Consider the following 16,228-nt stretch of genomic DNA (forward strand, 5'->3'; position numbering starts at 1 on the left):
CAAGTACAACAGATACAACATGTTGACACGCCCCTGGGATTTCACAAATTTTCATATTTTACATGTCCAAGAACAAATATCTAGAGCATGATCTGAATGAAATAAAAGTCGGAATCTCATAATCAGAGGTGTGTAAATATGCAATATTTAATGAATATAAAGTTATTAGCACATTTTGTACATACACATAAATTAAATGAAACATTTCTGTTTTATATTTTACCAATTTGGCTGATGCTGTAGCAATTTGCTTTTAATATAAAATTAAAGAGCATCATTTTAGATTTCTTATTTTATTTCATGAAATGATTTTGTTTTTTAAAGTGTGATCTCATTAAAAAAAAAAAATAAAACTAGAGCACCACTCTCATAGAGTGCAAATCTCCGCCAACACTAGTTTCCAATTCCACAAATTTTTACCTCAGAAAAAATTGTCAAAGTCCTTTTAGAAGTGGCTTTTCAAGCTAAAATATAGTAAGTCCCTTTGGCTGCTCCCCTCCGGTTCGCCACAGCAAATCCAAGCAAATCTGCCCTCGCCGGAGTCCCAAATCCAATACTTGCTTGGGACTCCGGCGAGGGCGGTCACATCTCCTCCTTTCTCCTCTCCTTCTGTGTTTTTCTCTATCTCTGCCCCAACTTCCAAAAGTCCCAACTTCACCAGATTGTGTATTCTTCAAACTATATTTGGAATAACCATGGAATTGATCAGCTGATCTCTCAATGCTATTGACACCATTTTTTCCAACAAGGAATCAGGGCTGGGGGACCCTGTATGCCCAGATGGAAGCTATCCTGTGGGCTGTGTGCTCGACACCAGGAAGAAATGGCGCGTCACGTGCTTGACACCACTGTCCGTGGAAGACGTCTAGGATTTATTCTTATTTGCCTTTATGGTAGGAGGTCTTTTGCTGCTTGAATTATGCGCTGCCCTGACCTACCAGAAAAACTGTCAAGACGGCTCCCATCAAAACCACAACCCCACATCTGTCCATCATGATTATCGAGGTGGGCAACACGGTACAATCTCAGACTGCATTAACTTTTGAACTTAAATGCAAGTGGAAACCATCTCGGAGCAATTTGACTGTCCTGCAAAGGAACTGATGTTGGAGACCAGTGAATATTCACAATTGGATCTGGACGCTTAAAGAGAGGCCATACTGGAATTCTGTGTCTCTCTGCCTAACCCAATCATGGCAGCCTTATCAGCTACTGATGGTCAAAATGCCCCGCTGTTTTCTTCCAGAAAGGTTTCAACGGCCTTGGTGAAGCATTTGGTTCCCTCTCCATTTGCCATCCCATACAGACTCTACACACACACGGACAGAGACTGATATGAACTCACTGCAGCATAGCTGCAGTGCCTCCCCACCTCCCTAGCTCAGCTGCGCGGGACTCTACTGCGGTCTACACTCACTTTGCCTCAATTCGGATGACAGACTGCTTTGATGTTTAGCGCACATAAACAAATCAAATGTATATGTGCGGTTGTTTTCTGTTGTGTGCCATTATTACATTCAACCAATAATAACTGTGGATTAATTGCTGTATTTCTGAGGTAACTGGGTGTGAAGATAATTTTGTTACACCTGTTGTAATGACAATAAATCATCATTCATTCATTCATTCAAGGTGGATCTGCATGTTGAATTGGCACAGGTTTTACGCCAGATGCCCTTCCTGACGCAACTCCACATGGAGAAATGTGGCAGGGGTGGGATTTGAACCGGAAACCTTTAGCACTGAAACCAAGTGCACTAGCCACTTTGCCACCACCCCTTTCATAAGCAAAAATATAATGCCAAAAATATAGATCAAAAGGGCTTTTCAATGTTAAAAAATTAAATATCAAACTTAGTTTATTCATTGAGAGCACCACTTTGCACCTCATTGTCACAAATGAGAGTGACTGAGGCACGTTTGATTGAGATATAATGCAAAATGTACATCAAATGGGTTTTTTAATATTAAAATCAAAATGTCCACAAAATCCACAATCCGGATCAGATCCAGATCAAACTTTGTCAGGCGATAGTGAGTGCCAGTCTGTACATCTCATTCAAATATGAGAATTATTTGAGCACATTGGATTAAGATATAATGTAAAATATATATTAAATGGGGTTTTCATTGTTAAATTCAAATCTTCACAAAATCCACAATCTGGGTCAGATCCGGATCAAAAGTTGTCAGGCAATAGTGAGTGCCAGTCTGTTCCTCACTTTCAAATATGAGAGTGATTGGCGCATATTTGTTTAAGATATAATGTAAAATACACATTAAATTGGGTTTTCAATGTTAAATTTAAATGGCCACAAAATCTGTAATCTGGATCAAATCGGGATCAAACTTTGTCAGTCCAAAAAGGATACCACCCTACATACTGCTGTCAAATATGTTCTTTGTTGGCTGAGTTATGAATTTTTGAAAATTCATTCAGTATTAAAGATAGGGATTTTTCCAATTTTCCAAGATTTTTCCTGACTTTGACCTTTGACCCATGACCTTGAAAAATTGAATCTTCAGTAAAACGTTCATAATGATACAGTAGATGAAAAATTGTGGGCTCCAGGCTGTTCACAAACAGACAAACAAACAAACAAGGGCGATACCATAACCTCCTCCAATTTCATTGGTGGAGGTTATTATGTAAAAGCCAGAGACATTCTACATACAGTACATTCAGTGCTTTTCCCATTCCTGGAACACCGAGGGTCCTCCAACATTCAGTCTCTGTTGCATCATCCCAGGATGACAACCTAACCTTGGTAAATGAATCAAATAAACAAATTGTTCATCACAACAGGTTTCAATTTCTAAGGTAAATGTTGAGCTAAAATGAATGAAAATAATTACTTGTAAATAATTTCATACCCTGGACAGTTGTCCTGAGCTTGTGAATTTGTAAGATGGCCGTCTATGAGGAAGAATGCAAGACTTCTACAGTGGCTTCATTTTTCAGTACTGTACGTAGGTTTGGGCTTGAGGAAACCCAGAGGGTATTAGGAAGATCACACATCAGCATGAAAATTTCCAGTATGGCACACACTATTATGCATTCTGAACTGTGAATTATGCTCAGACAGCTGTTAAAATCATCAAAGCACACATTCATAAGATACAATACAGGTTTTTAGTAAGGGACAAATGATCATATAGTTAGAGTGGCTTTACGTATTTTACCTTTAAAATGTAATCATTTAACAAATCACTTTTAGATATTAGATATTAATTGTATTATTTCATTATTATTTGCTCTAATTGGAAAATGTGTTATTTTGGTAGATGTGAAAGATGTGGAGGACATCTCTCAGACTTTCCCGGATCTTGAACAGCAATTACAGGTATATACATGAGATTTTACACACACACACACACACACACACACACACACACACACACACACACACACACACACACACACACACACACACACACACACACACACACACACACACACACACACACACACACACACACACACGCGCGCGCAAAAGCGCATTCTGAAATGAAGGTTCTTGGTCCAGTGAGACATCCAGTGGTGGACACAGTTCCGATAACCAAGCAAAGATAAAGTTTTCATTATCAGATTATCTTTTCAGATTAATTATCTTCTGATAAATTTTTGTCCAATAATTTTTAGACCGTTAACGTGGTAAACAAATGTGAACACATGCATAGTTCTACCCTCTACGAACAGAGGGGAGCTGTTTCTAGAAGAAACTGCTCTATCCTCTGCAGACAAAGGAGAACTGGTCACAAAAAAACTATTTTAACCCCATAGTGATATGCGCCCAATATCACCCAAGTCATCCAGAGGCATACATTTTTAACTTATGGTTCAAATTTTAACTAAACTTATTTCGGACAAGTTATATAAAATTAACATCACATCTGAAGTTGTATAAAGTGAAAATATCAAATATATGTTTTAATTTTAAAGTAATGTGCTAATTTTTAAGGTTTTAGTGTGCACCTGCTTTGTCCAGGTGCATTATGGGTGATACGGTAATCTCAGTACGTTCACGACAGGAGAAATGATTTGAGACACTCTGATCAGGGTCCACGGACAACACCATTAAACTCTAGTGCCTAAAACTCTCGTGAATATATTCTCTCGGTTTATAGACGTTATTGTGTTTGCGTTTGTTAAATTCCACGCATCTTAAACGTAGCAAGTAGCAACACAGATTATCTGGAATTTTGTGTTGGCAAGTTTTCAAGGTCTCTACTGCCATCTACTGGCCAGTAGTGTTCATGGCAGTATTCAAACTGAAGCTGGGCAGACACTGTACCAGAGAACAGCACGGTGTAAGAGTGCAGTGCACACGATTTATGTTCTCACACACATTGTACGTTCAAAAACCACACGTCGGACTCGTGTTTCCAGGAGCAAAACATAAACAGAAGCTTTTTTTCAAACTTAATTTCCAAAAACTGTCTATGGGAGACATCAACATTTAAAAAACAAAACAAAATGAAAGAAAAAACAAAAAACATTACAAGACAGGTCTGCAGTGTTTGCACAGGCACAGTGTGAGAGTTTGGACGCTTGTAGCGCTTCAGCAGTGGGACACCCTCACGACGGCCAAACAGAATATCAAACAGGTTTGATTTTCATCTGATCATACGATCGGCGATCAGGAGGTGGTCGTAAGATGTTAAACGCAGCTCGTTACTCTATGTATACTAAACGACGCAGGATGCGTGATTAACCTGAAAAAAATTCTCGTACAAATGAAAAATCAGCTGAAAAGGGGCCAAAACTCGCACTGGCACCAGTAGATCATGGCAGTGTTCTATTTATTTTGACACCGGTTATATCAGACGGTTATCTAATTACATCTTGGCTTTTCTTTTGAAAATGCCTTTTTTTATAAATAAAAAATGGAATATTTCGCAAAAGCACATTTATCTGTAAACACCAACACACGACACACCTCACATTATTGTGCTGGTTTACATAGAATGAATCATCCAATCAGTGTGAGCAGAGGCACATTTTACCCAGAATGCCATCTTTCTGTGTTTCTTACAAAACTTCAGAATTAGTGTATTATTCAACATTAAAAGATATCGTATGTTATATCTTAACTTTGCACAAATGACTGAATTGACATTAATGGAGTTATTCTATCAGTATTCATTTTATTTATACACCAAACCATAAGTCAGCACTGCTTTATTTTCCAAGACCTCGGTCTGACGGCAATGTTGTGGTTGGGCAGAGAGTTGAGCTTCATAGCTCTTCTCAGTGTATGGCTGTGCTAGAAGTCATGTAGTAAACTGAAGTTTACAGCAAGGGGTAGGCTGCTCAAAGGCAAAAGTGCTGACTCATTGTTTGGGTCTGTGGTCGCTTTTGATGCTTCCAAAAGCGATTGTGGTGTTGAAACTCAAAATCATCGTTAGTAGTTGCAACTGTACCGGAGACAATACTGGAATTTATCATTTATTGGTTATCTGTAACTTTGACCTCCACATTAGAGATAGTACATGGGCTGCTTTCTTCCACCTGCAAAATATAGTGAAGATTCATCCCATCCTGTCTATGGCTGGTGCTGAGACCCTGATCCATGTGTTTGTCTCTTCTTGATTGGACTACTGCAGTGTTCCAGCATTAGGGCTCTCCAATTGGTTCAAAATGCTGCAGCCAGACTTTTGACACGAAGCAGAAAGTTTGACCGCTCCATCCAGAGATGGTTGTGGTATCTGTTCCAGAAACTGTCCTGTGCACCAGCAACATTTCCTGTATGTTTGTTTTGTGAATTGTTTTGTAATTGTGTCTGTAGCATGGCCCAAGCAGAGTGTCACCCCTTTGAATCTGGTCTGCTTGAGGTTTCTTCCTCAGAGGGAGTTTTTCCTTACCACTGCTGCTCTGGAGTGTTGTGAAAAGTGTGATGACATGGACCCACAACAGGGGGCGTAAATGAACGGTCAATGGGAATGCAAGAATAACAATTTAATGTTGTGAAAAGTGCACAACGAATACAGATACAATCAATACTACAGTCAATCTCAAGTTGGTGTAGTGTGGGCAGTCTCGAGGATAGGAGACGCCCGTCCAGAGAGGAGTCGGAACCCACACGATTTCCACCAGCAACGGATCTGGAACACCCCAGAGCCGCCAATCCTGAGTCCCCAGGTGGCCACCGTCTCCAGCTGTCAGATCAGGTACTGCTGGCAGGAAACAGAAACAGTGAAGAGTGAGTGTGAGTGAACACACCCAGCAAACAGTCAGCAAGTGACTCCTTTTTGGGAGGAGAAGAATGCCTCCACCTCGTGCTTTCACAAGTCCTTTGAGTTACCGTGCAGACCAAGTATACACTTGTTGAGTACCGGAGTGCAGAGCGGAAACACCGGCTCCAACCACAAGTGGAATAAACTGCAAACTCAAAAAAGTCACTGATTATCAGCTACCAGCTCAGAAGTAAAGAACGTCACAACAAAAGCTTAGCTGTGAAGATGGCTGAGAGTCTACCTGTACGGGTCGACGATGTCTCGGCGTGGGTGTGGTGTCTTCTCCAGGCTTTTATGGGTGCGTCATGATGAGTGGATGATGAGTGGATGAGTGACAGCTGTCAATCCGTGTTCCGGATGCTCCAGGCGGCGACTGCGCCCTCTGGTGCCTGAAGCCCGCCTTCTGGCAGGGCGCCCTCTGGTGTTGGCCAGCAGTACCTCCTCTTCGGGCGGCCCACACAACACTGGAGGTTAGTAACGTTAGACCTTACTTGTATGAAGCGCCTTGAGGCAACTCTATTGTGATTTGGCGCTATATAAATGAAAATAAATTGAAATTGACAATCACAGAGTATAATGCAGATAATTAAATTTAAAATATAAAATGTCACACTACTGGTTAAGTTTTGCTGTATTTCTGAAGGGGATAATTACTAACTTACAAATACTTTTTAAAAGTGTTATTGTTTATTTAACAGCATGTAAATGTCTGGATCTCATTTTGTGGTTTAATGGGGCTGATACTGTAAATACCACTGCAGTCTCATCGGGTGATGACGCATTAATCCACTGTGCAGCCACAGTGGACTTTAATGAGAAACAACATCAGCTATTCAAAGCCTCAATGATGGTAAACAGTGTGTGTGTGTGTCTGTGTGTGTGTGTGTGTGTGAGTATGAAATGTCCAGTTAAACCTAACATCACTTTGATTAAAATAAAGTTAACTCAACTAATGTCCTAACGCCAAAAACGTTAAAAGGTCAAAATAGCTGGTTTACTTAAAGTGTTCAGTTTGTCTTTTTTTTATGTGCATGAGGTGACACCATGAGGCCAGTTTTCTCAGTGATGTTAAAATGCAACTACTTTAACTAACTAAAGTTAGTTAAAGTAGTTGATCAAATGTTCTTGCCGCTTTTGTTTCTGTATGACAACGTTGCTTTTCATCCCACACATGGACGAGTCACGTTCAACTCGTTGGCTCTTTAGTTATTGATCCGTTCAGATATAGTCAATGTTCATGCAAGACGTCGGACTTGGGAGGCTGGACAAAGTTGGACGACCATCAGACGGAATGCTGACGGTACGGGAACAACGCAAATGATGAGGAACAGTCAAGACAGAAAGCAAAAAGGAATACGGACAAATTGAAGTTATCAGGATTCGTTCACATTTTTCAACAGTTTAAAAATTCTGACGAAGCGCCAGCTACAGGAATGAAGCTGGACGACAGTTAAAAGATGTCTCCAAAAGTCAACCTAAGTCTAGATTTCCTGCTTTGTTTTGGCTTCAGTGTCCTTCGTTAGTGCCGTGTGACCGGGGCTTTAAATAACTGAACAGCAAATGCTTTCATCTTGTAAATCACCAGCTTAAAAGATGACATAATGAGGTTGGTTAACTTAAGACTGAGTTTGGTTAAGCTACGAACCACCGGGAGAAACATGATGCCCACATAGAACATAACCAGAACATAATGTGTGGCCGGGGTTGATACCAAAACCTTTTGTCAGTACTGCAAATTCGTAGTGGCAAACTCGAAACATTGCTTCATACAGTTTTGAAACCTTTGCAACACCCCCATTTTGAAACATTGTTTCAGAGTGAGTATCAAAAGGAAGATATGGTGAACACTGGCACCTATTGGGTGGTTAATGAGCATGCAGCCATAAAAATGTATGAATTTCTTATTTAAAGGTTCTTCAGTTAGCTGTGTTTTTGCATGTGCATTGCTTGTCACTGTGGTACTTTCTGGCCTTGAATGCAACATGAAAGGTTGGTAGTTGAAGAGATACACTCTGCTTTAAAAATATTTGTGAGTGATAATAATAATAATAATAATAATAATCCATTTTCTGAACTTACTTATTGCAGTTTAGGGTGATGGGTGTTGGTGGGGGGGTGTAGCACCTACGTATTGCGGTGGGCACTGGGCAAGAGACAGATACACCCTAGGCAATCTAAAAATAATAATAAATAAAGTAATAACAATAGCAAACAGAAATTTCTGATGTCCGCCAATCCAGATCACCTCCAAAGTTCAGTGGAGTCTTCCATGCCCTAATATCTATCTGTGGAGCAAATTTGGTGAAAATCTGTGAAGTAGTTTTGATGTAATCCTTCAAAGTGTATTTAAAGTGAAATCTTGATCTAGAATCCAGATCCGGATCATCTCCAATATTCAGTGGAGTCTTCCATGCCCTAATATCTATCTGTGGTGAAAATATTGTCAAAAACTAGTAGTTTTGGCGTAATCCTGCTAAAAGACAGACAGACAAATTTCTAAACATGCAAATTAGGTGAACTGGAAACTTAAAATTGACCATAGCAGGTAAGTAAATTTTATTTTTCTGTACCACCTTTCACAAAGCAAACAAGTGCAATACAGAGAAGACACATTTAAAACAATAATTTTAAAAACAAGAAAACACAATGAAAAGAATAAAAGAATATAAACCCTTATCTAATTAAAAGCCTGTTTAAAAAGCAAAGTCTTTAACTGCTTTTTAAGTTATATCAACTGCGTCTCAACAGCGAAGGCAAAGAGGCAAAGCGTTCCACAGCCCGGGTGCTGCTGCTTCAAAGGAGCGATTGCCTCACGTCTTAAAATTAATTTTTGGGATCACAAGTAACATTTGTCCGGCTGATCTCAGACTGCGAGTCGGAGTGTGCAGCTGCAGCAGGTCAGAGATGTCGGGAGGAGCTTGGCCATGCAAGGCTCTAAAAGTTAGGGTAAAGATTTTAAAATAAATCCTAAACATTTACGCATTTAACATAAAACTATGAATTAAGATTCAGTGGAATTCAAATGTGTTTTATGTTTTAATTCGAACATTTCAATATCGCGTGACTGTCTAATCCAAGCAAGCAACTCGTTCTATAAAGCTGGCTCATGACTGGTTCAAACCCAAAATTTCTTTTTCATCCCCGGGACACAATAATTGAACACCAAGAAGAAGGTACATAACACTCTGAAGGCAAAATGGCTTTTTGATGGCTGCATCATGTACAGTAGCTCACTCAAAATGAGTTGACTAGCAGTAAATATGTTGCTTATAGCCTCAAACATTACATTTAATACTGCACTTCTCTAAAACAGATACTGTATCTGTCTGTTGTTTGACAGCCAGTGCCCCCCTGTGTGTCTCTGAGGGAGAGTGTCCAGGTGTACAGGGAACACTGCAGGATGGCGAGAGACTTCCACCAGGTCAAACATGAAATTGCTGTGCTTGAAGACCGCAAGTGAGCCCAATTACCTGCTAATTACACCTACACCTATAAGAAAATAACATTCTCAGTCATTATTACCTTCTGTCTGTGTTGTCCTTCTGTATCTCAAAGGGACATGAATAGATTTCAGTGACATTTGGTAGAGAGGTGGACCTTTGATCAAAGAAGAGTTGCTTACAATTTGAGGTGATCCAGACAAAGGAGTCTTTGATCCTGATACTTTATGCTTTTGATCTTTGAGATCTGATCCTGAGTCATTTGGTCATGGCCTCATGATTGAATCAGGATCAAATGTCTCAATCTGCCATTCGGTTTTTTTTAACAAATGGTCATGAAAAACTTTCTGATTAAAACAATCAGGGAATTAAAGCAAACAGCCAAAACGTTTCTCAGTCTGGATCAAAAGTCAGAATCAAAGATAAGCAATCAGTATCAAGAGGAGTGATCAGGATTAAAGATCAGCATAAAGAGAAGGAGTAGGTCCTACCAGATGACTGTTAATCACTATCAAAGGCAGTGATCAGCAGTCAGCCATCACACTTAAATATCAGGATCAATGGTCAGGATAGACAGTGCTTAGGATCAAAGGAATGTCTTCATGATCTCATGATTTTTTGATCTATAAGTCACCTCATTCACCCCTGTCCAAAAACACATTGTTGGACAGGAAATAATACAGAGAAATTCATTGTTTGATTGACTCCTAACAGGGATGGTGAGCAAGCGGCTAGTGCGCTTGTTTTCACCGTGGAAGATTCCCAGTTCAAAGCCACCCCTCTCCATTTTCCATGTTATGTGGCAACCCGGTCTCATGCCACTTCATGATAGCATCATGAAAAATGCTTTAATCTGTTAGTTCGTGATATCATCACAAAATGTGTCACATTTTCCTGATGGTATCACAAAATGAATTCACGACAGTATCACAAAATCTGGGGTTATGCGGGGGCCGTGGGGGTTATGGTTAGAATTAGGGATAGGGGTAGGGTTGGAAATAGTTAATTAAACATCATGAAAGTGTGACACATTTCATGACGGTATCATGAAAAAAAAAAAGGGTGAGACTGAGTTGAATGTAGAGTTGTATCCGTAAGTGTCTCTGGTGAAAAATCTGTGCCAAATCAACATGCAGATACATTCTTGGGTCATCCCTTTTGGTTTGTGGCCTAATTTTAATGAAAGGAAACTGTGTGAGACCATGTGTTATTTGAGTGTATATAGTAGATATAGGTAGTTAGTTCTAGTTATACAGTAAATAGCTTTATGCTGCATTTACACATAGGCAGGACGTGTTACGAATGTCATATGTGCGTCATTCTTGGCACATTCCTGACATTCTTAACGTGACTTAATGCATCTGAATAGGTTTCTTAATAGACAGAGTATATAGAATAGAGTGATATTCGTGGTTTGCGTGGAGCATGTTTTCGGCTGTCAAAATATCTTCCACGAATCTCACACACCACCCTCATTCAGTTTCATTGCTGCAGTATGCCAAAGAAGGACAGTGAGGCCAAGTTGGCTAAAAGTTTTGTTCCATTGCTCATCAACACGCTCCTGTAGGTGTTCCACCTGCTGCTGCTGTGCCTGATGTTTGGGAAAACGCGTGAGACGAGAACCACTTGGAGCCACACATCTGGCTCTCTCAGTCTCCTCCTCCTCTCTGCACCACTCCATGGCACAGAGCCCAACTAAGCATGCAGTCACAAAGTTCTTCTGCTGTAGCAATCTGAATTGTTCAGCACCTGATGGATGAATATGGGTGTGTGCATGGAGACAATTTGCCTCATTCACAACGTGACAGAATGCAACGATGCACTGTTACGTGCAATAGCTCGCAACATCATGGAATAGCGTGCAACAATGTGGAACATTAATTCTTGACCGTACATAATGGTTCCTGGTAATTCTCCAACAACACGTGCCATTAATCGTAACATGTGGTAACAGGTTGCAGCAGTTCCTGAGAACACCTGATGCCTCTGCCTCAAATAATCACATTCCTGATTAGCGGCCAAGAATGTATACTTCGTGGCATTCGTGACTTGTTGCTGTTATGTGTAAATGGAGCATTACTGCATAAGCTCTTATAGCACACTGGGCGTACACCTGTCCACAGATCTGATTATGTTCAGCTCATGTTATGGTCACATTGTGGCTCGAGTATTAACCGATAGTCATATCTTTATATACCAGTCTATATGAAACTGAACACTCCATGGCCTTTTTACATAAAGGGGTGAATGTGAAGCATAATTGTAAAGCGCTTTGAGCGTCTGAAGCAGATGGAAAAGTGCTATATAAATGCAGTCCATTTACCATAAAGCTGCCAAGGGCAACCCATCCATTGGTTTTTGACTACTTTCCTGTGGCTTGGTGCTACTGAGCCTGGACCTCGTACCATCTAAATGCAACCTTTCAGTTCTTCTAAGGTGTTTCTAAACCAAATGTGATGACATCTCTCCTTCAAAGTGAGGCATCTAGTAGGTACCCTAATTATATACACAAACACAATCTCCATGAAGACACAGCAGTTCCTTCCAGATGTCACACTACCTCACCCTGCCCCAAAGCCAAGTTCAGATGTCCTGCTAAGAAAGCTAACTTCAACTGCTTGGACATGAAATCTCTTTTTTTGTTGTTGTTTTTGGTTACTGCCCAAGCTCCTGATATTCTGTGTACAAAGAGATCCCAAGAAAGGTAGTACCTTACACAGGCAGATCCTGCTCTGTAGGATATCAGTTGCACTTGTCCTGATCCATCTCCCAGCTTGACTCTCATGTCTGGCTGGACACCAGCTTCAGCTGGCCAGCTAAACATTGTGAGGGGGTGATGCCAACAGTACATCACAAGGTAGTAGATTTCTCAGTGAAGTCACCGGCTAGGACAAAGGAACTCAAAAAGTTAATGGCTAAGTGTTCAGAACCAAAGCATGCATCAGGTTGAGGAGTTTTGGCTGTGGTGAATACAACCCCAATTCCAATGAAGTTGGGGCATTGTATAAAATGTAAATAAAAACAGAATACATTCATTCATTCATTCATCTTCTACTGCTTAGTCCATTTAAGGGTCGCGGGGGGCTGGAGCCTATCCCAGCAGCCACAGAGCGCGAGGCGGGGTACACCCAGGACAGGACGCCAGTCTGTTGCAGGGCCACAAACAGACAAACACACACACACACACACACACACACACACACACACACACACACACACACCTACGGACAATTTTAAAGATCCCAATCCACCTAACCTGCATGTCTTTGGATGTGGGAGGAAACCGGAGCACCCAGAGGAAACCCACGCAAACACGGGGAGAACATGCAAACTCCACACAGATAGGCCACGGGAACAGAATACAATGATTTGCAAATCCTCTTTGACCTATTTTCAATTGAATACACCACAAAGACAAGATATTTAATGTTCAAACTAATAGACTTTTTGTTTTGTGCAAATATTTGCTCATTTTGAAATGGATGCCTGCAACACGTTTCAAAAAGCTGAGAGTTAGGGTTAGCAGGTTAACAGTGGCAACAAAAGACTGGGAAAGTTGATGAGTGCTCAAAGAACACCTGTTTGGAACATTCCACAGGTGAACAGGTTAATTATAAACAGGTGAGTGTCATGATTGGGTATAAAAGGAGCATCCCCAAAAGGCTCAATTGTTCACAAGCAAAAAAGGGGCGAGGATCACCACTTTGTGAACAACTGTGTGAAAAAATAGTCCAACAGTTTAAGAACAATGTTTCTCAATGTTCAATTGCAATGAATTTAGGGATTCCATCATCTACAGTCCACAATATAATCAGAAGGTTCAGAGCATCTGGAGAATTTTCTACACGTAAGCGGCAAGGCCGAAAACCAACATTGAATGCCCGTGACCTTCGATCCCTCAGGCGGCACTGCATTAAAAACTGACATCGTGTAAAGGATCTTACCGCGTGGGCTCAGGAACACTTCAGAAAACCATTGTCAGTTAACACAGTTTGTCGCTACATCTACAAGTGCAAGTTAAAACTCTACCATGCAAAGCAAAAGCCATACATCAACAACATCCAGAAACACCACCGCCTTCTCTGGACCCGAGCTCGTTTGAAATGGACAGACGCAAAGTGGAAAAGTGTGTTGTGGTCTGATGAGTCCACATTTCAAATTGTTTTTGGAAATCATGGACGTCGTGTCCTCCAGACAAAAGTGAAAATAGACCATCCAGATTGTTACCAGCGCAAAGTTCAAAAACCAGCATCTGTGATGGTATGGGGGTGTGTTAGTGCCCATGGCATGGACAACTTACACATCTGTGATGGCGCCATCAATGCTGAAAGGTACATCCAGGTTTTGGAGCAACACATGCTGCCGTCCAAGCAACGCCTTTTTCAGGGACGTCCCTGCTTATTTCAGCAAGACAATGCCAAGCCACATTCTGCACGTGTTACAACAGCGTGGCTTCATAGTAAAAGAGTGCAGATACTAGACTGGCCTGCCTGCAGTCCAGACCTGTCACCCATTGAAAATGTGTGGCACATTATGAGGCGCAAAATACGACAACGTAGACACCGGACTGTTGAACAACTGAAGCTGTTCATCAAGCAAGAATGGGAAAGAATTCCACCTACAAAGCTTTAACAATTAGTGTCCTCAGTTCCTAAACGCTTATTGAGTGTTGTTTGAAGGAAAGGTGATGTAACACAGTGGCAAACATACCACTGTCCCAACTTTTTTTAAATGTGTTGCAGGCATCCATTTCAAAATGAGCAAATATTTGCACAAAAACAAAGTTTATCAGTTTGAACATTAACATTGTCTTCGTGGTGTATTCAATTGAATATAGGTTGAGGAGGATTTGCAAATCGCATTCTGTTATTACATTTTACTCAACGTCCAAACTTCATTGGAATTGGGGTGGTAGTTTGGAGAGGGGTGGACCCCGCCAAATTCTTTGTGCCAAAGGCATACCCATGATTATAATGCAGTATCAAACACTGGACAGGCCTGGACAGTGGAGTCTCAGAAGCATTACCTGTGCCCCAGTGACCCTCGGAGGTTACAGGATAGGTGAGGTGGTGATGAGACAATCTGAAGGTTATGACCATTACCACACCCCCAAAATCTTTCTGTCAGCATCACGTTCCATTCTATCTTTACTTGTGAACACAACTCAGAGAAGATACTTTGCAGAATGCAGTATGTTGTTTGTCGCTGGCTGTGTGCTATCTCTCTGTTTTGGTGGTGCTGATTCTCATCTCACACTGCAAACCTTAAGAGGTTAATTCACACCAGGACTGCCTTTCCCCAACAAAAACATACAATAATAATTAGAATTAAAATAGAAGTAAGTAAAGCATTTTCAGGACTGACACTATTTTTATATGAAAACATCCACCAGATGGCACTTTCAAATGTGATACATGCAGAACTCAGAAATGCTGGTGAGGTTTGAATTATCTGATGGGATGAGTTACGTATTTTTTCAAGTTTATTATTACTGCTGACCTGAGATTATTATATGTGTGCAAATATGTTTTTGCAAGGTATATAACCCACAGGCACAGCGCACAGTGTCTCCTGTGCCCCCTGTGCCCTCAGCAGCTGTGGGTAGTCTTAGCAGGGGGATTTTCAAGCCCCCCCCATCACACCTACACACACAAAATCACACACGCACAGACTGCACACTGTGGTTTCTAAATACAGAACAACAATCAGACTCTGAAGCAATAAGTTTAGTACTGTCTTTGGATAAGAACATGATGAGTCAGGTCTGTGAGTCAGAAACTGTTGGGTTTTCTGTTTCACACTGGGGCATGTGCTGTGGTCCTCATCCACATAGGCCAATTCAACCACTCACCTCAAAGCTTGTTGTGCTTGTTTTTCTTTTTTGGTATTTGTTGTTATTAGTGTGTATATACAACCCCTGGCAAAAATTATGGAATCACCGGCCTCGGAGGATGTTCATTCAGTTGTTTAATTTTGTAGAAAAAGGAAAAAAAATTGTGGCAGTCAGTAACGGTTACTTTTTAGACCAAGCAGAGGGAAAAAAATATGGAATCACTCCATTCTGAGGAAAAAAATATGGAATCATGAAAAACAAAAGAACGCTCCAACACATCACTAGTATTTTGTTGCACCACCTCTGGCTTTTATAACAGCTTGCAGTTTCTGAGGCATGGACTTAATGAGTGACAACAGTACTCATCAATCTGGCTCCAACTTTCTCTGATTGCTGTTGCCAGATCAGCTTTGCAGGTTGGAGCTTTGTCATGGACCATTTTCTTCAACTTCCACCAAAGATTTTCAGTTGGATTAAGATCCGGACTATTTGCAGGCCATGACATTGACCCTATGTGTGTTTTTGCAAGGAATGTTTTCACAGTTTTTTCTCTATGGCAAGATGCATTATCATCTTGAAAAATGATTTCATCATCCCCAAACATCCTTTCAATTGATGGGATAAGAAAAGTGTCCAAAATATCAATGTAAACTTGTGCATTTATTGATGATGTAATGACAGCCATCTCCCAGGTGCCTTTACCTGACATGCAGCCCCA

At 40.8% G+C, this 16,228-nt stretch overlaps 1 protein-coding gene and 1 long non-coding RNA gene across 2 annotated transcripts in view; one reads left to right on the plus strand and one right to left on the minus strand.

The window, feature by feature from the left end:
• Positions 1-16,228, minus strand: part of LOC117517333 — a 144,260-nt gene that overhangs the window by 97,235 nt on the left and 30,797 nt on the right. The gene's annotated exons all lie outside the window — the stretch shown is intronic.
• The window catches only part of map3k7cl (map3k7 C-terminal like), a 103,792-nt gene that overhangs the window by 54,683 nt on the left and 32,881 nt on the right, over positions 1-16,228 (plus strand). Inside the window, exons 3-4 of the mRNA XM_034178325.1 lie at positions 3,286-3,344; positions 9,578-9,693. Coding sequence (XP_034034216.1) covers positions 3,286-3,344; positions 9,578-9,693 — 175 coding nt within the window. The remainder of the gene's footprint in view (positions 1-3,285; positions 3,345-9,577; positions 9,694-16,228) is intronic.

The sequence above is a fragment of the Thalassophryne amazonica genome, chromosome 9 (assembly GCF_902500255.1).
Source record: "Thalassophryne amazonica chromosome 9, fThaAma1.1, whole genome shotgun sequence".
In the NCBI taxonomy this organism is placed as follows: domain Eukaryota; kingdom Metazoa; phylum Chordata; class Actinopteri; order Batrachoidiformes; family Batrachoididae; genus Thalassophryne; species Thalassophryne amazonica.